The sequence below is a fragment of the Macrotis lagotis genome, chromosome 2 (assembly GCF_037893015.1).
Source record: "Macrotis lagotis isolate mMagLag1 chromosome 2, bilby.v1.9.chrom.fasta, whole genome shotgun sequence".
Taxonomy (NCBI): Eukaryota; Metazoa; Chordata; class Mammalia; order Peramelemorphia; family Peramelidae; genus Macrotis; species Macrotis lagotis.
This window is the reverse complement of record NC_133659.1, coordinates 26734081-26759703: the sequence shown is the minus strand read 5'-3', so window position 1 is coordinate 26759703 and position 25623 is coordinate 26734081. Positions and strand designations below refer to the sequence as shown.

Below are 25623 nucleotides of genomic sequence, written 5' to 3'. Positions count from 1 at the left end.
TAGAAAACATATTTTGACAATGAAAAATTTTTACCTCATTGAAGTGTTCATAACCTTCATCAGTCAATGTAATAGAAATACTAAACACTGAATATGTAGAATTTTGCTCAAATCCTGTCTCACCATTCCCACCAAATAATGCAAGAGCCCAGCACCTACAGATAAAAAGAAATGATCCCAGCTATAATCCAGAAATAGTAACTTGTGACATTTCTTATTAGCTCCTTAAAAACTTCTAGGTACAATTTGGAAATCTTGGTCATTAATAAAAATAAGAGCTAGAGAGGACAGAAGGCTAACCTGGAATCAAAAAGATTTGGCATATAATGTCAGTGTGAACCAGGGCAAGTCACTCTAACCCCTCTCTCCAGGCCTCTTCAGACAAATTCCTAAAAGGATTGATTTCACAGCAATTATCATCTTCGTTGTTAAGAGTGATCTATGCCAATGAACTTGTAAGCCACAGCTAAATAAAAACATAATAAAATGAAACCAATGTATTAATTTTCTAACAACAAAACAAAAAGCACAAGAAATCTTTTCTGAAATCAGCAGTCACCACAAGGCTATCTTGACACAAGAATCCTATGGTGAATTCTGACTCAAAAATCAATGTGGTGCAATCACATTATCTACTTGTGTTTTCAAAAAGACATGGTTCAAAGTACCTATTGCAATAGAGGGGAAGAAGGAAGGAGGTGAGAACAGCCTGATTCTTACTCTCATCACATTTGGCCCAAAGTTAACATACACACACATTCAGTTAAGAAACTTATCTTACCTTTCAAGTATTAAAAGGGGAAAGGGGTAGGAGAGAGGAAAAGAGGAACTAACAGAAGGAAGGGAAGGAAGAAGGGGCAAAGGAAAAGGGGAAAGAAAGGGGAGGGGGGTTGGATACAAGGGGGCAAACATACTGAAGGTGGTGGTATTCAGAAACAAAATACTGGGGAATATGGATAAAGTGAAAAAAGGGCGAAAATACAGAGGGAAGATAGCACAGAGGGCAATAAAGAGTTAGTAATTATAACTTTGAATGTGAATGGGATGAACTCTCCCATAAAATGTAAGCAAATAGCAGACTGGATTAAAAACCAGAATCCTACAATATGCTGCTTACAAGAAACTCATTTGAAGCAGAGAGATACATATAGAGGTAAAAGGTTGGAGCAAAATATATTTGCTTCAGCTGAAGTGAAAAAAAGCAGCTGCGAAAATATATCTCATTAAAAGAGATAAGGAAACTATATCCTCCTAAAAGGTACCATAGACAATGAAGCAATTTCAATACTAAATAGGTATGCACCAAGTGGTATAGCATACAGATTCTTAGAGGAGAAGCTGAAAGACTAACAGGAAGACATAGACAGCAAAACTCTACTGGTGAGAGACCTCAACCTCCTGCTCCCAGATTTAGATAAATCTAACCATAAAATAAACAAGAAGAATGTTAAGGTGGTAAATAGACTGTTAGAAAACCTAGACATGATAAGCTTTTGGAGAATGCTGAATGGAGATAGAAAGGACTATACTTTTTTTTTTCTGCAGTACATGGCACTCATACAAAAATTAACTATGTACTAGGACATAAAAACCTAATAATCGAATGCAGAAAAGCAGATAATAGTGAATACATCCTTCTCAGATCATAATGCAATAAAAAATCACATGCAATAAAGGGTCAGGGAGAGATAGATCTCAAACTAATTGGAAACTAAATAACCTCATTTTAAAAGTGAGTGGATCAAACAACAAATTATACAAAGAATTAATGACTTCATCCTAAATAATGACAACAACGAGACAACACACCAAAATTTATGGGATATAGCCAAGGCAGTTGTCAGGAGATATGTTATATCTTTAAATGCTTACATGAATAAATTAGAGAAAGAGGAAATCAATGAACTAAACATGCAACTAAAAAAAATTAGAGAAAGAACAATTAAAAACCCCCAATACCAAATTAGAAATTTTAAAAATTAAAGGAGAAATAAAATCAAAAACAAGAAAACTACTGAACAAAAAGTAAGACATCAAACTTTTGTTCACATAACCAAAGCAGTTCTATTTAAACATCTTGAGCACACTAATGTTCAGAAGAACAACTAAACTGGACCCTCAAAGATGCTCAATTTTTAAGGTCTGCTGTGCCAACTCTTCTTCAGAGATGAGGGAAAGAGCTAAAAGATTACCCTGGCTGCCATTAACTTGCCCTTTATGAGACATCAGTTTGACCATCTACCCTCTGATCACCTCAGAGAGGAGTCCAAGATGTGCAGGAATAGTTTTTGAGAATTTCATAAGTGTCTTACAAAGAGCTGAAATAAACTTATGATTTTTGTTTTCACTGTTGAGTATTTATATTGTGAGTTTGTAGGTACCTGGGCAACTTAATACCACTTTAAATGTTCATCCAAGAAATAAGAGATTAACATAAAATCCTAATAAATCTTTAGCAATTCATGACTTCTTTCCAGTTTTGTTGTTTTTTTAGGTTTTTGCTAGGCAATAGGGTTAAGTGGCTTGCCCAAGGCCACACAGCTAGGTAATTATTAAGTGTCTGAGACCGGATTTGAACCCAGGTACTCCTGACTCCAGGGCCTGTGCTTTATCCACTGCACCACCTAGCCACCCCTAGTTTTCTATATTAATCACTAAAAAAAAAAAAATCAAGTACACTCAGTCATGGCTTATTAGAGCTACAATGACCTTTTAAAGGATAATCCCCATGCCTCTCCTGAAAGACTCTGTCTATTTTATGGGGTATAATTTTTAATTGTTCATTCTAATTCTAGAGTATTACAATGATTTTATAAGAAAACAAAAAAGAAAACACATCAATACTTATATTATTTGCCCAAATTCACTTAAATAGGATTTAACCTATAAAGACAGTCCAACAATAAATGAAATTTTTGTTTCTTTGATATTATAATGTGCTTGCTTAATAAAATTATTGATAAACAGTTAGACAGTTGTAACTGAGAGTCAAGGGGTATAGTGGTTCAGTTTGTGTCCCACATAAAAACCTTTATTAGCATTTGAATGACAGGTGGACAGTTTGTCAAGGAGCCTCCACAGAACCATTTGAGTGCTCAAAAAAATCCATTCTGTTCTTCATTTGTGGAATATCCCAAAGCCCAGAACAGAGAGTCAAGGGGCCTAAGACTGAAGCCAGGCTCCAACACTACCCCCATGCACTTGTGTAACTCACTCAAACCCTCTCAGTTCTCCAAACAAATGGGTTAGACTAGATGATCTCTCAGAACCCTTCAATCAATCTTATGAGCTCAAAAACCCTCATTATAATTCTTTAGCCTCATCTATAGTAATTCTTTATTCATTATACAATCAATTTCCTTACCAGCAAGCTGAACTTAATAGTCCTAGAATCTATGACGGTCCATTTTAATATTAAATGAGATCACATTGAGCTCAAATGAGACCCCAAATGCTTGTACCCTTCACTGCCTCCCTGCTCCCCTCCCATCTCAAACAAAGTAAGACATGTAGTCACAGGATGCAGAAATTACCAGAATACTTACTTTTTTCTCAGAAAGGATAGGATGCTGCCTTTGCCTTCATGTCCCACTAGCCAGGATATATAATGAAGCGGCTTCACTCTAAGACAGACAAATATCCATCAAAACATATTATGAAGCTTAATCTTCCAAATCAGTTCAGAAACAAGAATTTATTGCACATATACTCTAGAAAACTGACTCCAACGTTACAACAGGTTTGGGAATACAAGTGAAAATGCACTTATGGGGCAGCTAGGTGGTGCAGTGATAAAGTCAAGAAGACCTGAGTTCAAATCCACCCTCAGATACTTAATAAATGCCTAGCTGTGTGACCTCAGCAAGTCACTCAAACACACTGTCTTAAATAAATAAAAACTTTTTAAAAAGAAATAAAATGCACTTATGCACTTCTTCACACAAATACCATCACCTGATAGGAATCAACAAAAACAGAAATAGGCCTAACTCTCTCTGTAGTCACCAGAAGGACATCAGACTCTCCATGTCAACAACTTCCATGACTCTGCTATCCAAAAGGTAAGACTTCTAGGAAAGCTTGACTTCCACAAATATTTACCCAACTCCAAAGATGGAATGAAAAGAGTTGGCCTGAACAATCAGAAGAAAAGCCCACACTAACTAAATGAAGCCAACACATAATCTCTGCAGGATTTCTTAAGAGTCCATTGAACTGGACTAGAGTTCATTATAACCTCATGAAGATTTCCAAAGCACTTTTTTGGAACTTCAGTGTTTAAGTAGCCTCTCCAGCTATTACTCTGGGTCTTCCCTAAAATTAACTAGCTAACTATGAATGCTTCTATGAAGACAAATGGCCTGAGTTATCCAAAGACAGAAGTCAAATCTCTTCCCTTATCTGAAGGATCATTCTGCATCCACAGGATGAGAGAGACGCTGCAGCAAGTAGCCTGAGTGTTTCTCTCCCCATAAAGTGGATTGGTTTCCCGGCACCCCCCCTCTTATTAGATTTAAATTACTGAGCTTTAAATAGGATCAGAAAGGGGGGCAGCTAGGTGGCACAATGGATAGAGCACAAGCCCTGGAGTCAGGAGGACCCGAGTTCACTGTCCCTGGGCAAGTCACTCTTAACCCCATTGCTGTAAATATGATCAGAAGAGGCTTCATTTTTATGGCTACTGACACAATGGGACCATATTTCTTTAAGTAGAAAAGAAAATAATACTTTAATGACATAAATGAATATTAACAAAAATTAAAAGGCTGAAGACAGAAGAGTTAAGGTCCATATCTTCAATGAACCTCATATCCCAGCAGGTCAGAATTTCAAAGGCAAGCAAGAACAATCTTTCCCCAACCTCCCCATACATAACAGGTCTCAAGTTTCTAAAACAGAGATAATCTAGAAGTGATGAACACATTTTTCAACTTTACCTGTAATGCTGTTGCTGGGGAGGAAGAGCCCACGTGATGGTCAAAGCATGCACCTTCCTGATAGGAAGCACTAAATGGAAATAAATACATTATATATATATATATATATGTAATATTGAAAGGTTGAAAGGTTCAACATTGGAGGCTGACCAGGAAGGAATTTTGCTGCTCAAAAGCACTCAGGAATACCTCCTAAGTGACAGAAGAATCCTGGTCAATGTTGGTAAAGGTAAGATTCTCTACTACTACTACTACTACTACTAATACTACTACTACTACTACTACTAATAATAATAATAATAACACCTGCAACTTTTTTTGCTGACATATCACAATAGTGAGAAAAGCAAAATACAGGAGAACATTCAAACATATATACCAATGTAAAAACAAACAGGGTGAGAAAAACATTTTATTCCACACATAAAAAAATTCCAAAAAAAAAGTCACAACATAAAAATTAGGAAGAGAATGTCACAGATCTCAACTATTATTGGAACAATGCTTTGGCAGGGTTGAGGAAAGAGAGAGAGCTGTACCTTACTGACCATAACCTGGGATTAGGGGCAATAGATTTTAATCTTATCTTGGCTTTTTTCCTCAAACTATTAGAGCTCTGGAGTCTAATGAAGGTAGACTAGATAAAAATTAAAGTTAATTAAAACAGCATTCTGTAAGAGAAAATTACTTTCTTTTACTTTTTGGTTTAGGATTAGTGAAAACCAGGCATCTTAATTTGTCTATAAAGGGATTTAAGGAATTGAAATGAATTGAAATAAGATTTAAGAATAGAGATCTGAATATTCAAAAAAATAAAAAAATAAAGGGAACTGACCCAAATCTATGAGATAATTTCCACTAAGTAAATGATCAAAGGATATGAAATGACTTTCAAGAAATGCAAATAATGTTAAATGAAAAGTGTTAAAATTACTAATAATCTAAGAAAAGCAAATGTCAAAACTCTGAGGTATCATTTCACCCCAAATCAAGTGGCAAATAGTAAAAAAAGAGAAAATCTTCCCATCCTGGTAGGCTATGGGACAGCAAAAAACTCAGTGATGGTAGTTAGGTCACTGTTCTCCCATTATTCTGGAAAATAATTTGTATTAACACAAGAAAAATAACAAAATTTTTCAAATGAATAAAACAAGTACAAAATTATTCACACCCTTTGACACAGCAGTATCACAAATGGATTTATATCGAAAGGGGATTATTGGCAGCAAAGGAAGGCCTACTGGTATAAAAATATTCATGATGGTGCTATTTGGAATAGCAAATATACTGTGAACTCCCTGAGAGTAGAAATTGGACTTTGAAGGGCACTTTAAGCTAACCTTGGAGTTAGTACAGTGCCTGGCACATGTCAGGCTGTTATGTTTACTGATAAGAAAAAGTCAGAAACAATGCCCAATAGCTTAAGGAATAAGGTAGTTAGTAGTCCTATGGATAGAGTGCTGAACCTGGAGTCATAAGACCTGAGTTCACATCCAGCCTCAGAAATTCACTTAACTGTTATCTGCCTGAGTTTTCTCATCTGTAAAAATGGGAATAATAACATCACCTGCCTCCCAGGGTTATGCTGAAGATCCAATGAGATCAAATTTATAATGCTCTCTGCAAACTCTATAGTGTATGTAAACACATAATCATCATCATCATCATCATCATCATCATCATCATCATTATTATTACTATATTAAAACTAAACAAAGTTTTATATGTGAATGTAGTGAATGAGAATATGAGGAATTCAGAGAAATATGGAAAAAACTTCTCTGAGCTGACACAGTGGAAAAATAGAAACAAAAGAATGAAATGCATAATAATCATAATAATAATAATATAAATTAACACTACATAAAGAACAATTCAGATAAAAAGACAGTGAGTCACTTCCTCTCTTTTGATACCCAAAGGGGCTGGCCATGAAAGGAAGAATCATTCTGTCTCAAATATCCCAGAGAGAGACCATCCAAGGGACAGAAGAATTCCTCTTCCTGTGATTTTCAGGGAGATTTGTGTCTTTAGGAGCTTTGTCTGAGATGCGTTGAAATAAACTATCACATCAACAAGAACAAAAAAGAAGTGAATATAAATGAGTCTCCTGTTCTTGAGAGTATTTTCCTAATGCAGTCACAATGCAGACTCTGCAGACTGAGTGTGAGTGGCAGCCTACATCAGTTTCCAGAAAAAGGTGTGGAGTCAACAACAGATGTCCAAACAGACCCTAAAGAAGGGACAGAAAGGGGAAAGAGAGGTCGGACAAAGACCTTGTACTAGGTCTGGTTCAGCAAGAGAACAATATGAGAGAGAAGTGATATGGTTCGGAGAAAAAAGGAAACAGTTGGGGCAGCTAGGTGGCACAGTGGATACAGCACTGGCCCTGGAGTCATGAGTACCTGAGTTCAAATCCAGCCTTAGACACTTAATACCTAGCTGTCTGGCCTTGGGCAAGCCACTTAACCCCACTGCCTAACAAAAACTACAAAAAAAAAAAAATTAAACAGTTAAGCATTTAAGAAACCTAAGAAAATGTTTCTTTTCCCTCCATGTTTATCCTTGATAAAGTTTGTTTCAAGACACTAGACAAAGCCAAGACTCATAAATCTCACTGAAAATAGAGAGAAAGGCAGAGACAAACAGAGACAGAGAGTGGAGGAGCAGGCCTCTATTTAGACCTAGGTTCTAAAACTGTGCAATTCTCATTTCCATAAAAGAACTTCTAAAAGTATGAAAGCATATTTTAAGAAATTTCACAAACCTCTGTACAATTTGTTAAATGCCGGTGTGCCAAATGGATCTGTTAAGTGACCAAAATTTGGTCTAGGCAAGCCACTGAAAAGAAAACAAAACGCTTGAGTTTAGTGGCAAAGTCTTCCTAATCCAAAGATCCTTATCCTATTTTGTGTCAGGGATCCCCTTGGGCCAATGGATTCCTTCTCAGAATCACATATTTAAATGCATTAATTAAAATTCACAGGATCACAAAGAAAAACAATTATATTAAAACACACTTATCAAAATGTTTTATTTTCTTTTTTATTCACACTCCCCAAGTTAAGAAACCCTGAAATAGTGCCAAGCAAATGTACCTGGTCCCTAGCTACCTTGCAGACATACTACAATATACAGGTGAAAAGAATTTATCATGAGCTCTCTAAATTAGACCCTGAATTATACTTCCCAAGTAACCTTCCTCATCACTCTGACTTCAAGTCCAATACCTCTCCCACAATTTTAAAATTAAGGGGAAGGCAACGAAGCTCACAATGGATGTTTTTTTTCATCTAATAGTTACTGTTCATGTTGCACCTGAAGGACAATAAAGAGATTTTTTTCTTACCAGTTGCTTAAGAATTATTCCCACATAACTGATATTGAAACTGGGCCTCAAAGTGAAGTGATTTGCCCAAGTTCACTGTACTGGTAAGTTTTGGATTCAAGGTTAGCCGAGTCCAAGTCAACACTCTTTATACAGTTAAACTATTTCCCCAATCTCCTTCCATCTGCTTTCTATTCTCTTCTTAGACTAAGTAACCTAGAGAAAGAAGACTATTGTTTAATTTTTTCTTACTGTGCAGATCCAAGGCAAATTACTTCCTTTTTCTGGGCTTGCATTTTTTTGTCTATCCAAAAGAGGAAGAGGGCTGTCTAAATGATTTTTAAAGCCCCTTTTTGGGACTACAAAAATAAGGTGGGGGGAAACAGAATGGGCAGATTTGTAAGATGCAGAGGTGGAGAGAATCACAGCTCATAATCTGTGGTTCTTACTTTCTAGCCAAATTTTCATTCAAAAATTTCTGAACCTACTGTCTATGCAAGGGTTTGTGCTATCTATAATGGACCAAGACAAAGGCATAGTTTCTATCCTCCAGCCAACTATTCTAATATAGATTCTGATCCTCTAACCTCAATTTAATCATCTACAAAACAGAAATAACAACAGTATCTAATTCGAAGAGCTGTGGTGAGGATCAAATGAGATGTCAGTAAAAGGTTTTACTTTAAAAGCACCATCATTGTCATCACTTATTATTCCAATCACTCAGATCCATATACATTGAAGGAGTTGGGTTAGGCCTGTTGCTTGAATGACAGAAAAATCAACAAGTATGACTGCAAAGCCCACCCTGGGCACCTCATTGAAACACAGGGCTCAACAGCTCAACAGTCAGTGTGCAGGCCTAGCAGAGCTGACCAGCTGCTGGTTGGGACCTACATGGGCCATGGCAGATCCTGGATCAGGCCCAAAGAAACTTCAAGCAATTACAGAATGGAACACCAAACTCTCCTTTTTACATCAACAAATTATATCAATGTAAGTCTGCTATGTGTTTTTTTGGTCTCATCTTCAGACCTAAATGGACTGCTTTAAACACACACACACACACACACACCTCTTCCCTGCACTAGGTGCTAGGGTAGCAAATGCAGGAATGCAAGGAGCCTAGTCTACTGTGCCTGCTGGAAGGAGATCCTGGAATCCCACAGTGGAAAACCCAACACACAATATCAATTTATAACAGTGTTATAGTTTTTTAGGTTCTATAGCACTATTGGCAAATACATTCAAAGTTCAATTGCAATTATTATGTTAAAAATATATTTTAAAATATTAGCTTATCTCTGCTAATTATTTAAAAAAAAAAGCAAAAACAGGCAGCCTGGCTAAACTACCACTTATGAAACCATTTCTATGAGAAAACATATTCTTTCTCTCCCCCAAATAAACTACCTAAAAACTAACTTGGAGCACAGCCCACTCGTAAGCTGGGGCCACCTGCATGTGTATATATTTTATACCCTCTGGTAACTTGCTTTCTACCTAATATATAACTCTGTACACTAGCAACAGGTTAGTACCCAGGCCAAGACAGACTTCTGCACAGCCAAATAAGCACAATGTGGGCAATCATTCTTTTGTAACACTAGATCTGAGTGGGTATTCCTTTTTATACAACACATTGTCCAATGTTCCATAGTAAAAACAGAAATGAACACTTCAAAAACAATACAAGATTTTTCATGAGCCATCAGTAATGATTTCAAATTTGCAAATCTTTAACTCTGACCCCTGGAAAAGGTCCTGGCCAAGAAGCAAGACCCTGGGCAATTCATCTTACATCCGGGTCCTGGCTTTCTCCTAAGAGATGAGGAAGTAGGGGCAAAATTAAATGACTTTCAGTTTTAAATATGAAAAGAAATCTCTTACTTGTTTGGGATGTTGGAGAAGATTTCAGTCACACACTTTTCCAAAGTATCGAGTGTTTCTGGAAGGAAGAAAAGACACTTGAAATGCAATGTATCTATTCAAGGTATCAGATTGCTTGTGACCATATAATGGAAAGAACTCCGGATTAGGAGGCAGAGACCTTGGGTTTAAATTTCAACTTTGTTAACAACTGTCTATGGGACCCTGACCAATCTGCAACCTCTTTAGGTCTATGCTTCCCAATTTCTTCTCTATAAAATGAATGGCTATGGACTAGAATGAAGAGGTGAGGGAGGCATAGCATTAGGTGCTGAGCTAGCTTCACCTCCCCATATCCTATCAGACTCACATCTAAGATGGGCCTAAAAAATGAGCCTTCTAACTATGGAAAGGCTGGCCCAGGCAAATAAACTAGAAAAACCATATTCTAAAATTTCTGGATTGGTTGAAGGAAGATGAATGGAAAAGAAATGGACAGGGCGGCTAGGCGCAATGGATAGAGTACTGGCCTTGGAGTAAGGAGTATGAGTTCAAATCTAGTCTCAGACACTTAATAATTACCTAGCTGTGTGGCCTTAGGCAAGCCACTTAACCCCATTGCCTTGCAAAAAACCTAAAAAAAAAGGGAAAAGAAATGGACAAAAAAGACACTTCATTTTTCTTTCAGAAGAATTTCAAAGAGAAGAAATGCCTACATTCTAAGAGATGACTAAATTATACCAAATAAACCTCAAATATAATAAATATATATGCCAAATAAGAGGGAACCTAAGGGTAACAAATCCAGTAGAAACGGAGGGGAGGAGAAACTAGTGGTTTAGAGGGGAAGGTGATCTTTCCTCTGGCCAGTAAAAATTTAGATAAGCCAAGACACTTCCTATAAAAAAACCACAATCTCTCCAGATCTCAGTTTTCTGATCTGTAAAATGAAGGCATTTAGATGAGATGATCTCTAAGAGTCAGGTTAACTCTAAAATCCCATGATTCTAAATACCTCATCTATCAAATCACTCCAAAACAGAAAGGTGTCCCTTCCTGACCCCCAGTTGACCCTTTTTTCCTTCCTAAATAGCTCAGCACAAAAAGACTCCATTATTTCATATTAATCAAACTATTCAAAAACACTTTCATGCTATGTATAGTTTACCTTGTACATGTCTTGTGAGCAGGTTCTGGGGGAAGACAACTGCCCACTTCAGAGACAAGAGATGGGCATGAAGCCCCAACACCAGCTTCCCTTCACTAGTATTCAACCCAAACTCAAAAACTAACTTTGTAACAGGAATATTAAGCCAGAAAAGCTGAGACTGAGCAAGCCAGCACCAAAGCCAAACAGCAATATGTGATGGAGTGTGGACTGGGCAAGGCCAGCATACAACAAAACCACCATCTAAGGGTCAAAAGGCCAAAAACACAACATCTGGGCTCATACATGATGGATGTTTGGGGAGGGCAGGATCAGACACACAGCTCATGAGGAAGTCTGCTATTCTGAGGAAAACTGGATTCCAACCATGTTTATTCTGCCAGTTCTTTGTCCCCACAGAGGTGGCATGGGCTCAGGTTAATGTAGATGTCTTAAGAGGATGCATGGGAGGACACAGGAGACAAACACAAGTCTACATCCAATGGAGAGAAACAGAGACCCCTAGCTCTTCCGGGTGCTCCTGGGGTGAAGCTTCCAGAGTCAGTCAGATGCCCCCCCCCGCCCTCCTGCAACTCATCCTTAGCCAGGGGTACATGGCATTACCAGAAAACAGCAAAGCAGCCATCATCCTACCTTTTGACTGCACCACTAAGGTCATATAGTGTGCAGAGTAATAGTGCAGCCAGAATTCTCGCAGTCTAGCGTGCGTGTCAATATTGTTCCTTTTCGGCTCATGTTTAAGGGTCTCCGCATTCCCTGGAAAAAATGAAGGAGTGAGTACATCAAGAACAGACTGTCTAACTCTGACCTGTTACATTACGATTCTTCATGAACCTTAAGAATTATCACCCTCAAATAACTGCTGCATTTAACCAATTTGATAAAGCTACTGGGAAACCAAACATACAGAGCAATTTATTACTGCAAAGCAGTAACCTAAGCCACAACCTTTTCTTTTATGATATAGCAAACTCATCTCCAAATGGCCTGACTCTGCTCCCAATTAAGTATTGAGGGATATGGCTCCGTCTTGGTCAGAAGCCACAGGCCTGAAGCTGACTCCATGGCACTGTGTTGTTACACGTAGAGCTGGAAGGCTCTCTTTGAAGGAGACAGAAGTCCACCCAACCTAGACCATAAGACATTCCCCAGAGGCCCTCCCTAAAATTCCTTTAATCCACCCAGGCTCTGCTAGTGGCAAAGGCTCCAAAGAGCAGATAGCAAACCAGGGTCAGCCTGGACTCAGCTGAGCTCCCAGCAATCCATGCTTTATAAAAAAATCCATCACTAGCTCCATGATTCCTGACATTGCCTTACTTCTCAGGTTATATCTGTCTTCTCAAATAAGCCAAACTTATGAACATTGTTGGTAGCAGACCAGGCTGCAAGTAAGTATGAGAAAAGATTTTAATTAAATGGACCAAGTGGAGAGTCTGTGTTTAGGTTGTATGTTTGTTTTTTAGTTATCTTCTCACAAGGGTAAATCACTTCTTTTGTAGTAAGAACTATAATCATGATGGAGCTTCCTCTAAGCACTCAGACCAGGAGCACCCTGAGCAGGTAAAGAGGAGAGCATTCAGTACCCCTTCAATCCCACAGTGCTGGCCCCAGAACACAGACTTTAGATCACTCCAAAGGGAAGGATGAAAGGTACTGCTATTGATCAACAAGACAAGAAAAATCCCTGGAATTACCCCACACATGTCTGTCACCAATTTTTCTCTCAATGTTTAAAACAAACCACAAAGACAATCTAGCAATAAGATTCCTAGAAAAAAGAGTCCATTTCTTTTCAGTGGAAATACATAAGGAGTTCAGGGTCTAGCCACAAAACACCTCACACATAGCAGACATTTAAGAGATGCTTGTTTAGTTGCCATTTAAAGCCTTTTTCCCAAGAAAAAATCCCTGGAAGATGCCCAGGGTCAGTACACCCCACAGACCCTTATTAAGCACCAGACAGTCACTGTGAGTCTGAAGTGGCTACAAAGTCAAAAACGACAACACGTCATTAACAAGAATGAAGGTGACCAACACAGTTAAGAATGCAGCCCCAACCATACTGACATAGCAGGAAGCCCTTCATACAATGGGTTCAGTCAGAACAAACATTTGAGCTGTATGAACATGGGCATAACTCATTCTAACTCATCCCACCTCAAATCATCAGTGTTTCCAAGCAGGACAAAACAGAAACACTCTAGTACTAAACTAACTCCCGGGCCTGCCATTAAAAAGCGGCCTCTCGTTCCCACAGGTTTCCAACTAAAGGGCTCAATCCCCACCAGAAGATCTGAAATGAAACCGAGATGGATACATTTAGAACCCAACTTACCCCAAAAGAATTTCCCCATAGGATGCCCAGGTCTGGCAAGGCTTCCAAACAGCATCTCCTTTCGGTTTGCATCTGAAGGTCTAGCAAGCTGATATTCTGAAATTACAAAGAAGGACGAGTTCAAAAGAGGATCCAGCCCTGGAGCTCCCAGGAGTCCATGACAATACCCCAAGTAACCTCAATAGAGGTGACGTGTGGCATCTGGAAAGTCACACTCACAGAAGGGATCAAGCAGAACCAACTTCATCCCATGGACCCTGTGTCTCAGAACTGCAAGAGAGTCTTCAGTACAAGTTCACTCTCATCAAATAATAGTGCTCCTTGGCAAGTGACTAGGGAGCCAGTAGGATCACCCTCTTCTCCCAGCTTCTAGCCTCTCTTCCTTCCCTCCACAGTATAGAGCCAAGGGCCAAAAACAGGTTCAGGCTCAAGGCTCAAATACATAATGGTGCTTCCTTTCACAGACATCATCAAAGAAGAGCATTTATTTTTCAAAGCTTTTAAATATTCAAATTTTTTAAAGGCACTTTTTTTTAGTTGTTTTTTTTTTAGTTTTTGCTAGGCAAAGTGGCTTGCCCAAGGCCACACCAGCTAGGTAATTATTAAGTGTCTGAGGTGAGATTTGAACTCAGGTACTCCTGACTCCAGGGACAGTGCTTTATCCACTGCGCCACCTAGCCACCCCTAAAGGCACTTTCAATGGTGATCATTCTAGAATGTACTACATGTTTTCCTGACTAAATACTAACCATAATGTAAACTAAACCAAGGATATGATATAGAGCAAAGAGCACTGGTTTGGGAATCGGATGAATGAGGCTCAAACCCCACCCCAGAAGAGATACTTCAACTTCAACTCTCTTAGCTTCAGCTTTTCCATCTATTTAATGAAGAGGTTCAACTGGCTGGCCTTGAAGAATCCTTCCAGCTCTAAATCAATTATCTCATCTTCCTAAGTGAAGGTGTTACCAATCAATAAAGGCTAACTTTTATAACATAGCACAAAGAATCCTTAGGCCAAAAGCTTCCAAAGAAAGCTGAAGCGATTGAAACAAAGAAACCACCCTAGAAAATAAATGTTACAAAAGGCCTCCAGATCCCCTGTAAGGAAGGATCAGAGGCAGAATCTGATTTGGGGGCTTCACTTTCCACTCAAATCACTTTTCCACTCAGCCACATCTGCACCCAAAATAAACCAAAGGCCCCTGAGAATTGTATGAGGGTATCCAGGCCCAGGGATGGTAAAGACAGACAGAATGTCACACAAAAAGGCAAAACTTGAATTCCCCTAGCAATAGGAATCAGACTGTCCATCTTAGAACCTGCTGCTTCAGTGATGCACCATCACATTTAAGAAGCCTCAGTCAGTACTAAGCTGTCTGACTGTGTCAGAAGACACAGGGATGTGGTTACAAGAGATAAGACATGGGGGCAGCTAGGTGACACAGTGGATAGAGCACCAGCCCTGGAGTCAGGAGGACTTGAGTTCAAATCCGATCTTAAACACTTAATAATTACTTAGCTATGTGATCTTGGGCAAATCACTTAATTCCATTGCCTTACAAAAAAACCAATGGAAATGAAAGCTGATTGTCCAAGGGATCTGATTCTCAGAATGCACTTTTTCAAAAGGATCATGCAACATATTACTTACCACTATCAACAGCCTCAACTTCACGGTCAATGGCATCTCTAATCATCAAGGGATGAATGAAGAACTGCGCCCACCTGGAAAAATGAATAATAACTGGATGTGCACACTAATAAGCTTTAAGAAAAATTTCTTTGGGGTAGTTAGGTGGCACAGTAGATGAAAGCAGAGTTAGGCACAACTAAGTTCAAATCCAGCCTCAGACATTTACTAGTTGCATAAACATGAGGAAGTCACTTAACCCCAACTGCCTCAAAAAAAAAAAGTTTCTTGTTCACCAATCAGATGTGACTCTAACACACCTAGAAAATGAGACAGGACTTGGCAAGGAAACTCACTCTGCCAAAACATCAACACTTGCTCTGAAATATCCAACCTTAGAAAACTGCCCAGGGGGCGGCTAGGTGGCACAGTGGATAAAGCACCGGCCCTGGAGTCAGGAGTACCTGGGTTCAAATCCAGTCTCAGACACTTAATAATGACCTAGCTGTGTGGCCTTGGGCAAGCCACTTAACCCCGTTTGCCTGGCAAAAACCTAAAAAAAAAAACAAAAAAAAAAACCTGCCTGGACAATGAGAAGGGAAGGGACGTGCCCAGGGCCACACAACCAATATAGAGGGCTGACGAAGGTTTTCCTTGATTCCAGATAGATCTAAATAAGGCTTTAAGATTCATGTAAATTTCAAGATTACAAAATGATTTCTAAGTACTCAAAGTAAGAACAATAACTTTTTACACTAAGATAATTAAATTGCTTAACAAATCTCAGGGAAAAGTAGTTTTCAGATTATAAGATTAAGAAACAAATTAAGCCAGAGAGTTCATCTCACTGAACAAACCCTCATCAATTTTTTGTTTAACAACATATTTAACAACACATATGAACTATGCACCTGCATGCTATACTGGCAGACTTGCTAAACTTTAGTCATTAAAAACAGGTAAATTCTCAACTATACCATACTGTCCTTCAACTAAACTTCATATATTTGGGGTTTTTTGTTTTTGTTGTTTTTTTTTTTAGGTTTTTGCAAGGCAAACGGGGTTAAGTGGCTTGCCCAAGGCCACACAGCTAGGTCATTATTAAGTGTCTGAGACTGGATTTGAACCCAGGTACTCCTGACTCCAGGGCCGGTGCTTTATCCACTGCGCCACCTAGCCTCCCCTATATTTGGAGTTTTTTTTTTTTAAAGCTGTACAGGTAAGAGTACATCAGTTTCATATGCAATCCCCTTTCTATTCTTTTTTATATGTGAAAATGTTCATTTGCCACATTCATATAAAAGAAAAATTGTAAATAGCTATCCATGTAAAAGACAGGAAGTCAAAATAAGTTCCATGAAAGTTCATCTTCCTTCTCCTCCTTCAGCCTTGCATTATCAGTACTGTGAGTGCCAAGTCACTACAGTGCTTGTAATACTAATGAGAAGTTCACCACTGAGCCTATTCTTTCAGGATCAGGTAACTTGCAGATGGTAAGCCTCAAAAAAGGTCCAGCAACACCATTCTTCTGATAAATGCTGATGAAATATATTGCAAAAAGGCATTAAAGTGAGAGTGGGAGAAGGAAGGAGATATCTTCTGGTCTCCTGAAGCCATACAAAAAAGTTTGCATCATGAGTGAACTCAATGATTACAAACCTAGGAAACAAGAGCTTCTTAGTGACTTCTGTAGCATTTCAGAAGGTCAAGTCAATCATATGAACCACATTCAAGAAAAAAATACTCTAAGCTGAATTCTCCTTCAAAGAAGTATTTCATATGCTACTCCAAACAGGAAAGATCCTTAAAAGGTTATCCAATCATTCTTGACTTTCAGCAGAAAGAACAAGGGGAGCCTTCAGTGACTGATAGCCATTCATCCCAAGGGGAGGACCAACCCTCATTTGAATACTGAAGGAGAAGCATTTCTTCCCTGGGTGCTCTATTAAATCCTTTAATTGGGTCAAACTTATATCAATGCATTGTAATGTACTTGAATCTTCCTCCCCCCCCCCAAAAAAAACCCAACCTTTAGCTTTCTTAAATATAGAACACATTTAGAGATTAAAAATCCCTTGTCAGGGACAGACCAATAGATAAGAGCACTGGCCCAGAAGCCAGGAGGACCTGAGGTCAAATCCAGTCTCAGACACTTAATACTTATTTGGCTGTGTGACCTTGGGCAAGCTGTCCCCCCCCCACCAAAAAAAATCCCTTCTCAGAGAATCACAAAATTGGAGTGTTGAAAAGAACCTCAGCAGTATCTTACACAAGATTCTTGTCGATCCTATAAGATCTAGCATCTGGCTAAAGGAGGCAGGAGGGAGAATCCAACTACTCCTCAAAGGCAGGCTATGCCATTCCATTTTTGCTTAAGAATCTTAACACAATCTGTTTTTCCAGCAAAAACAATCTGCTTCTATAACAAATGAGTCTGTTTCTGTTATTCTGTTCGTTTCCTGTCCCATAAGGATTTACTAAATGGTCTTGAAATAATTCCAAAGAAATATAGTACCTTACAGCTCTTGAAGGTATGAATTGAGATAATGGACATTTTTATCAAATACCAGTTTTCATTAAAGAAGAAACATGGCAAGGCGATGTCTCGGCTATGGTGGTGTCAGCACAAGCCTTCTGCCTTCATATGCAGCAGCTCATCCTGCTGGTGTGAATTAGTTACCTATCAAGTGCCTCCTTAAAGTATTTCCTCTGGACATCAAACTGGAAGACTGTGCGTTCACAGTCTGTAGAGGCGTTGTCACTCCCCCCATGCTTCTTCAGGAAAGCATCAAACCCATTCTCATCTGGATACTTCAAACTGCCCATGAAAACCACTAGGAAAAGAAACAAAACTTCATTTTCAGAGGATGCCATCAAGTAATTGAAGACAAGACGTCAAGAAACCCACGTTAAGATCATTTTCAGCTAAAAAAGATTTACACAAATCACATGTGCCTTTCACCTCTGATAACTTGTGCATCTAGAAGGCAAATCATTATTGTTTTCCATGAATCCCCAATTATCAAAACCCAAATTTTCATGCCAGTCTTTGCAAATTAAATGCTTGATACTTCCACCTTACTTGGCATTTTCCTACCAGACTAGTAGTAAATCTGAATTTAAAGTGAGTTTTTAATTTTTTTTTTTTAAACTGGACTTGTGATTTCATCATACAAAGTAACTCCCAGTTGAGAAACTTTCTCTAGCAATGCCAATCAGGAGCTCCTCTACAAATGATCACTTAAAAGAGCTGTCTAACAGCAGACATTTAAAAATTAAATTTTGGCATCTTATAACAAAAGTTCTTACTGTGCTCCAAAAAGTGTGCCAGCCCAGGGAGGTCATCTGGATCAGCAAAACTTCCAACTCCAACACAAAGCGCTGCTGCCGACTAGGGTGAGAAGGACACATGTCAAGAGTGAGTTACTCTTTAGAAACTACCGCAGCTTCTGCGCAGAAGGCCGCCGGGCCAGCGGCCCTTCCCAGCAGGCCTCGGGCCTCCCCTGAGTATCAGGAGGAGCAGCAAAGTGAAACTCACCAGAATTGTGTCAGTTTCACCCTGCTGCTCCTTCGCTCGACTTACGCGCAATTTCTGAGCGGTTGCCGACCTATGGAAAGAAGGAGAAACACACAGAAAAGGAGAGAAGGCGGACTGGCAGCCCACCCGACGACCATTGAGAGTCAGCACCGGAGCTCTGGTCCGCTGTTAGAGACCTAAGCAGAAGGCAAGGGCAGCATTCTGACTTATGGGGGGACCGCTAAGGAAGGCCTCGGGCTCCTTTATCCTCATTCAGCCAAAGGAGAGAGGGGGCGCTTTCAAGGAATGATTCATTAGGATTTTTTTCTTTTTAAACAAAGAGAGGGACGTTTTTCTACATTGGAAATAACTGGATCAATGAGAAAACAAGTGGTTTTATCTGAAGCCAGTATGTTAAATAAAAAGTATCTTCCCCATTTGAAGGAAATTTATGAATTCATCACTTAGCATTTGTCTTTACAGAGACAATTTCATATGTTATCATTTCTCCCAACATTTGAGGGAATTCAGGAAATAATCAGAAATTAAGATGGTTGCCAGCTATCCCTAATGGGTTCAGAATTCCTTTTCTAGGTTTGAAATTTTTTTTAATCATTTAAGGGAATGGGGTTAAGTGACTTGCCCAAGGTCACACAGCTAAGCTGTTATTATTAAGTGTCTGAGTCTGGATTTAAACTCAGGTACTTATGACTCCAGGGCCTGTGCTCTGACCACTGTGCCACCTAGCTAACCCAGGTTTTAATTTTTTTCAGAATTCCTTTTCAATCAACACTTAAGTCATCGTGTTATGCTTCTGTATCAACTTAGGATACATGAAAAGAAATGGGAAAAGAGTGTTTAAAATACAATCTCCAAAGCCAGTAAGTTAAATTGTTAAGGCACTAAAAATTATAATAGAGCATGTTTGCTCCATCTTTCCCTCTGATTACTCAATGATAGGATGATTATGTTGTAAAGATAGCTTTCTAAAAACGAGAAAAACCCTAAGGAATTGCTAATGTGTAAAAAAAAAAGCAAAGGAGGTATGTGTAGAAAAATTGAATAGACTCATACCAGACTCAATACCAAAAAGGGCATATTGCAAATTCTGGCTCAAGAGATAAAACTTGGCTGAATGATAAAGGAGACATTCCCTATTTTGGCACATCTTCAAGTCAAAGCCTGATCTGTTCTGTAGGATACAATGTCTGCGTTCTGCCTCAACTACCCCACAAAGCATGCTTGTCTTCATCATTAGGAGTGAAGGAACTTCTGTAAAAGGTGTTCAAGACCCCAGGCTAGGATGGACATCTCTGAACAAAGCAGAAGAGGCTCCCAAAAGTTGCTACAAAAGAAATTCATACTTCACAATATCTATCCAGACTAAATTACCAAAACCTTAAGTCACACATACAGCACTTCATGGCTGGAGTAGACAACTCCTTTTGACAAAGTATAGAGGTAAAGGAAAGATGGGTTCAAAAAATGAATAAACTTGACAATCACAATTATATTCCAAATGTTCCAAATTTCAGAATATTCCAAAAAGCAGCACAATTGTTTTCTTCCCATTTCCTTACTGATTAGTGTTTATATTTACCTTAAACAATAATCACAATGTCAAATCAGATTTAACATGTCAAGAGCTTAAGTCTCTAAACAACTACAAAGTCCCCACTACATATGTTCTCAAGTCATTTTTCTCCCACTACTCAAATCAACCTGTTTTCTAAGTTTGGTTTTGATTTCCTCCAGCCAACCTAAAATGATATGCTGCTGCTACAGCCTCTTCAATATTCTCAAACTCTAACTAGCACCCTCACAATCCTATTGCTTCCAAATAAAAATCCACTGACTAACTCCTACCCTCAAATCATTCTTTCAGGTTTCACCCTCCCTGCTTGAGTTACCATCCAGAAGAAGGGTTATCATTCCTTTTATGAGGAAAGTGGAGAAGCAATGAAGAAGGAAAAAATTAAGAAGAAAATAAGGGGGAAAGGAAAGTGAAAGAAAAGAAAAGGATCATAAGGTTATTGATTCCAAACTGAAAGGAAACATCATTTCATAGGGGGTTTTTCTTTTAATATTTTAAGGCAATGTGGTTAAGAATGACTTGCCCAAGGTCACACAGCTAAGCAATTATTAAGTGTCTGAGGCCACATTTGAACTCAGGTCCTCCTGATTCCAAGGTTGTGCTCTATCCACTGCGCCACCTAGCTGCCCCCAAAACATCATTTCAGAGATGAGAAAGCCAAGGCCCAGAAATGTTCAGTGACTCATCCAAGTCATATGGATAGGGCAGCCAGGTTTTAAATCCAGATCCTCTGACTTCAAAACAGAGCTAGTTTTTCCACTGCACTAAGCTGCCTCCCAAAGTAAAGATGAAGATAACCCAGGCTTTTTTTTAACAGATTATTTCTAGAGAAATGACTCAGAAATACAAATCTCTCAATATTAGCAAACAGAGAAAGTAGAAAAAAAAAGCATTTTTTTGCAATGTATACAGGGTCAATGAAATGCAAAATACATATTATAATGCTAGACCAATTTTCAAATGCTCCTGCTGAAAGCCAAGAAATACCAAATGACAAATTAAATCCCTCACAATCTTCAAATGGCCCTTAGTTTCAAAGCCTCTGACTATTTTTGTCATCTCACAGAACAGTGCCTGACCCATTCTGGCAAAAAGAGGTCTGCATGGCTGGGTCAAATTAAGGAAAAGAGGGGGAAAAAAATCCAGGAGGATCCGGTCTCAGACATTTAATAATTACCTAGTTGTGTGGCCTTTGGCAAGCCACTTAACCCAGTTTGCCTTGCAAAAAACCTAAAAAAAAAAAAAAGAATCCAGGAGGAAGGTTATCTTTGATCAAACTTTCCTGCAATCACCTGGTAAAGCTCCATATCTACTTTCTCCCACAGTCCTGCCAGCATTAGGCATGTTAAGTCCCAGCCCCCCAACAACCAACACTATTAACCATGTACTGGGTAGAGAGCATTGTGCCAGGAAAAATACAAAGCCAATCCAGGCTCTCAACATGCTGAGTCTAGTGAAGAAAATACAATGATATACAATTCTTCACAATAAACAGATTAGAGGCTATATGAGGTCTAAAAAGACTGTAAGCAACTGCAGAATCAGGGAAGGTAGGTTTCAGGAGGGAGGGAGAGAATTTGGGTATTAAGGACCAAAATGAATTCAGAAGGGAGGGAAGGAAAGTGTAATGCTTGGTGGAGACTGTGGAATAAATGTGGCCCAGTCTGGCAGGAGCAGAATAGGGAAGGAATACCAGAAGTTAAGTTGGGAAAGTGAAATGGAAGCAGGTTGTAGCTGGGCAGAGTCCAAAATGGGTGGCAAAGGGACAGAGGGAATTTGATCATGACTCCAAAAGTAAAAGAGAACCACTGAGGATATTATAACAGACATGCTATGACCCAATCTGTGTGTAAGAAGGGTTGACTTGGTAACTTGTGAAAGATGAACTAGGGGGAGGAGAAAGTAGAACCAAGAAGACAAAGAAGAGACCATTGTGACTGTCCAGGAAAGTAATCAGGAATGAAGTTCTGCACTAAATGGTGAATGCAGGGATAGAGAAGATAGGTCAGATGTGAGAGATGTTCCACCCTCTAACAAAATAGCAATTCAAGCCAAACCATTAACCAGAGCCTAGAATGAGTCGTCCTGGAATCAACCCAATATTACTAATACTAATACTAATACTAATACTGATACTAATACTAATACTAATACTAATACTAATAAATACTAATCAACTAATCATACCAAACCAAAAGTTCTTAAAATAGTAAAAATACATACACACCAAGACTAATGACATTTCATAACATTTTTCTAAAATTGAGCCATTCATTTAGAGTATTTTTCAGTCAAGACAATTGTGCTGGACACTGTGAGGAAAATAAATATGAATAAGGCATTTAACCAAGGTTGCCACACAACCCACAGGCAAGCCAATCTAGGTGAAGCAGCAAGTCCGACCACCACCCTTGACTACCATCTGTATTCAGATTCTGCCAGGGACAGTCCAGGCTGCTGATGCCAGCAGTCATAGGGAACAATGCCTCCAGTCCAGCACCCTGCAAAGTAAAGTCTATGGGAAAGCAAAAACTATCAAATGGTCCTACGGGAACTACAGTCACAGCAACCAAATGCCCAGAAGGGAAAGTTTTTGCCACCAAAGGCCTTCGTAATCTCAAACATCTAAACCCCTGAAATAATAGACTTTTATCACTGGAAATGACATTAAGTAGAAAAGTACCTACATCTGTTCTTACATTATACCTAAGAATAAAGAGATTCTTCCACCCAACTTACAGATGAGAAGTCTCCTCCATTAAAATATGAGCTCCTCAAGAGGGACTTTCTATTGGATCCCCAGCATAAGGAAGCTTATTCCTTCATTCAAGATAAGAGGCCCTAGGTTCTGGAGATAGGGGAGTTCTTCCCTGAGTCTTATAGTAGACTTAACTGTGTGTATGTGTCTGTGTGAATATCCATTAAAGACCTACCATAAACAAGTCATAATTGTGAGGTGTTTGAGATACAATTTAAAAAAAAAAAAAGAAAGAAATATTCCCTACTTTCATGGAGCTACATTGTACCAGGGATAGATACAATATGTTACACAGATAATTCAAAAAATATATAGAGAGTAACATTTTAGGAAAAAAAAGGGGAACACAGACAGTTTTGAGGAGGAGGCAGATCAGGGAGGAATCCTGGATGGTCTTAAAATTTAGCCTTGAATGAAACTGTGGATTCCAAAAAGCGGAGAAGTGAGGAAGGAGCAAGCCTGTGCAAGGACTTGGAGGAGTGTGAAGGAAGTCAGTGTGATTAGAATGACAAGGAAAAAGTAATAAGAAATAAATATGGAACTGGAACATGGAGGCCAAGTTGCCCAGGAATGATGACAATGGGAAATGTTAGTTTTAGATCTGTCCTCTTTAACCTAGGGACAAAGGGGAATCAAAGAGGAAAGCATTACCTCTCCTCCTCTCTTCCACCAGGTGGCGCAGTGGGCCCGCAAAGGTGGCCTAAGAGATTGCTTGGCCCTGGGATCCTGAGGTCATCCATTCTCTCTAAAGGTAACAGGCATCTATATCTTTGAGCCCTCACTAGCCACAGGCATACAAGGAAAAGCAAAACCATGATTCCTGGCCTCAAGGAGCACAGTTCAAATAAAATATTCAAGATAAATTGAAGAAAATCTCAGAGAAGGTACCACATTACAGAAGATGAAGGAAGTCTTCTTGAAAAAGGTAGAATTTGGGGCAGCTAGGTGATGCAGTGGATAGAGCACTAGCCCTGGAGTCAGGAGGACCTGATTTCAAATCCAGCCTCAGACACTAAATAATTACCTAGTTGTAGGGGCGGCTAGGTGGCACAGTGGATAAAACACCGGCCCTGGAGTCAGGAGTACCTGGGTTCAAATCCAGTCTCACACTTAATATTGACCTAGCTGTGTGGCCTTGGGCAAGCCACTTAACCCCACTGCCTAGCAAAAAAAAAAACAACCTAAAAACACACACACAAAAAGAAAAAGGTAGAATTTTAAGGGCAGCTAGGTGGTGCAGTCGATAAGAACACTGGCCCTTGAGTGAGTCAGGAGGACCTCAAATCAAGGCCTCAGACAACAATTACCTGACTGTGTGACCTTGGGCAAGTCATTTAACCCCCCCACTGACTTGCAAAAAAAGGTAGAATTTCAACTGAGAATGGAAGGAACAGAGGAGGGAAAATATTCCAAGTGTGAAATGCAATCAATGAAAATGGCAGCTAGAGCCAAGAGCCACTGTTGGTGTGCAGGTGAGATAGAAGAAGAATGCAAAGGTAATAAGGGTAATAGGAGCCATTGGAGTTGATGGAATAGGGAGGTGACATGGCCAGACACCAGCTTCAGGAAGTTCCCTGTGATTGTAGAAGGCAAGATGAACTGGAGTGGAAGAGACCTGAGCAGGAAAACCAAGCAGCAGCTACTGCAGTGGCCCAGCTGGACTGTAATACCCACAGGTCATGGGGGATAATTGGGAGAATTCCAGAACCGAAAAATCTCTCAGGGAAGTGAGTCTTTATGGAATGGGAAGAACTAAGGTATAAAATTCTCAAGCTATAAAGAGAAAATTCCAACGAAGACAAAGAGCTTAGTCTCTGAAGAGACTAACATACACACATAGAATTCTCCAGTCAAAAGATCTTTAAAAGACACTAAGAGAAAATGGAAGGATAGTAAAGCAAGATGAATATAAAATGCTTGGAAAAATAAAATCAAAATTATGTCAGAAGTGCAACTCAGATGGGTGAGAAAAGTAAAGATAACAAAAACAAAGGTTGTTTCTAAAAAGTTACCTAGAGAAGAAACAATCAAGAAGCAACATGACTGGAGATTAAAAGCAACAATACAATGATAACTGACAATGAAGAGAAGAGCTGTTCAAATCTTATTTTTGCTAGTTTGTGTTTCCTGTCATCTGAAAGGAAAATTATTTCAATTGGACAGGACAGAACAAAAAAAGATGAGAGCAAGAGCCAGGTCAAATGAACCACATGCTCAGGTACTGACAAAACTGCTCAACTGGAATCACTGTCCATGTCTGAAAGATCATAAAAACCTAGACAAGCACAAACCAAGAAAGGTTTAACACATCTGCTTAGAAAGCTAATACCATCTCAAACTTCATTAAGAAACACACAGTATTCAGTAAAAGGAAGATGCTAAGATCTCATCAGTAGTATTGTATTCAATTCTGGACACCAGACTTTAGGAGGCAAGGTGTCCAGGTGCTCAACCAAGAAGGTGCATGATCTCAAGTTCCTGTCC

General features: G+C 39.1%; 1 protein-coding gene across 1 annotated transcript in view; it reads right to left on the bottom strand.

Annotated features, from left to right (window-relative positions):
- The window catches only part of NRDC (nardilysin convertase), a 67448-nt gene that overhangs the window by 26963 nt on the left and 14862 nt on the right, over nt 1-25623 (bottom strand). Inside the window, 11 exon segments of the mRNA XM_074221454.1 lie at nt 35-155; nt 3546-3623; nt 4938-5007; nt 7705-7778; nt 10156-10213; nt 11936-12058; nt 13638-13733; nt 15292-15365; nt 17951-18104; nt 18580-18661; nt 18809-18922. Coding sequence (XP_074077555.1) covers nt 35-155; nt 3546-3623; nt 4938-5007; nt 7705-7778; nt 10156-10213; nt 11936-12058; nt 13638-13733; nt 15292-15365; nt 17951-18104; nt 18580-18661; nt 18809-18922 — 1044 coding nt within the window.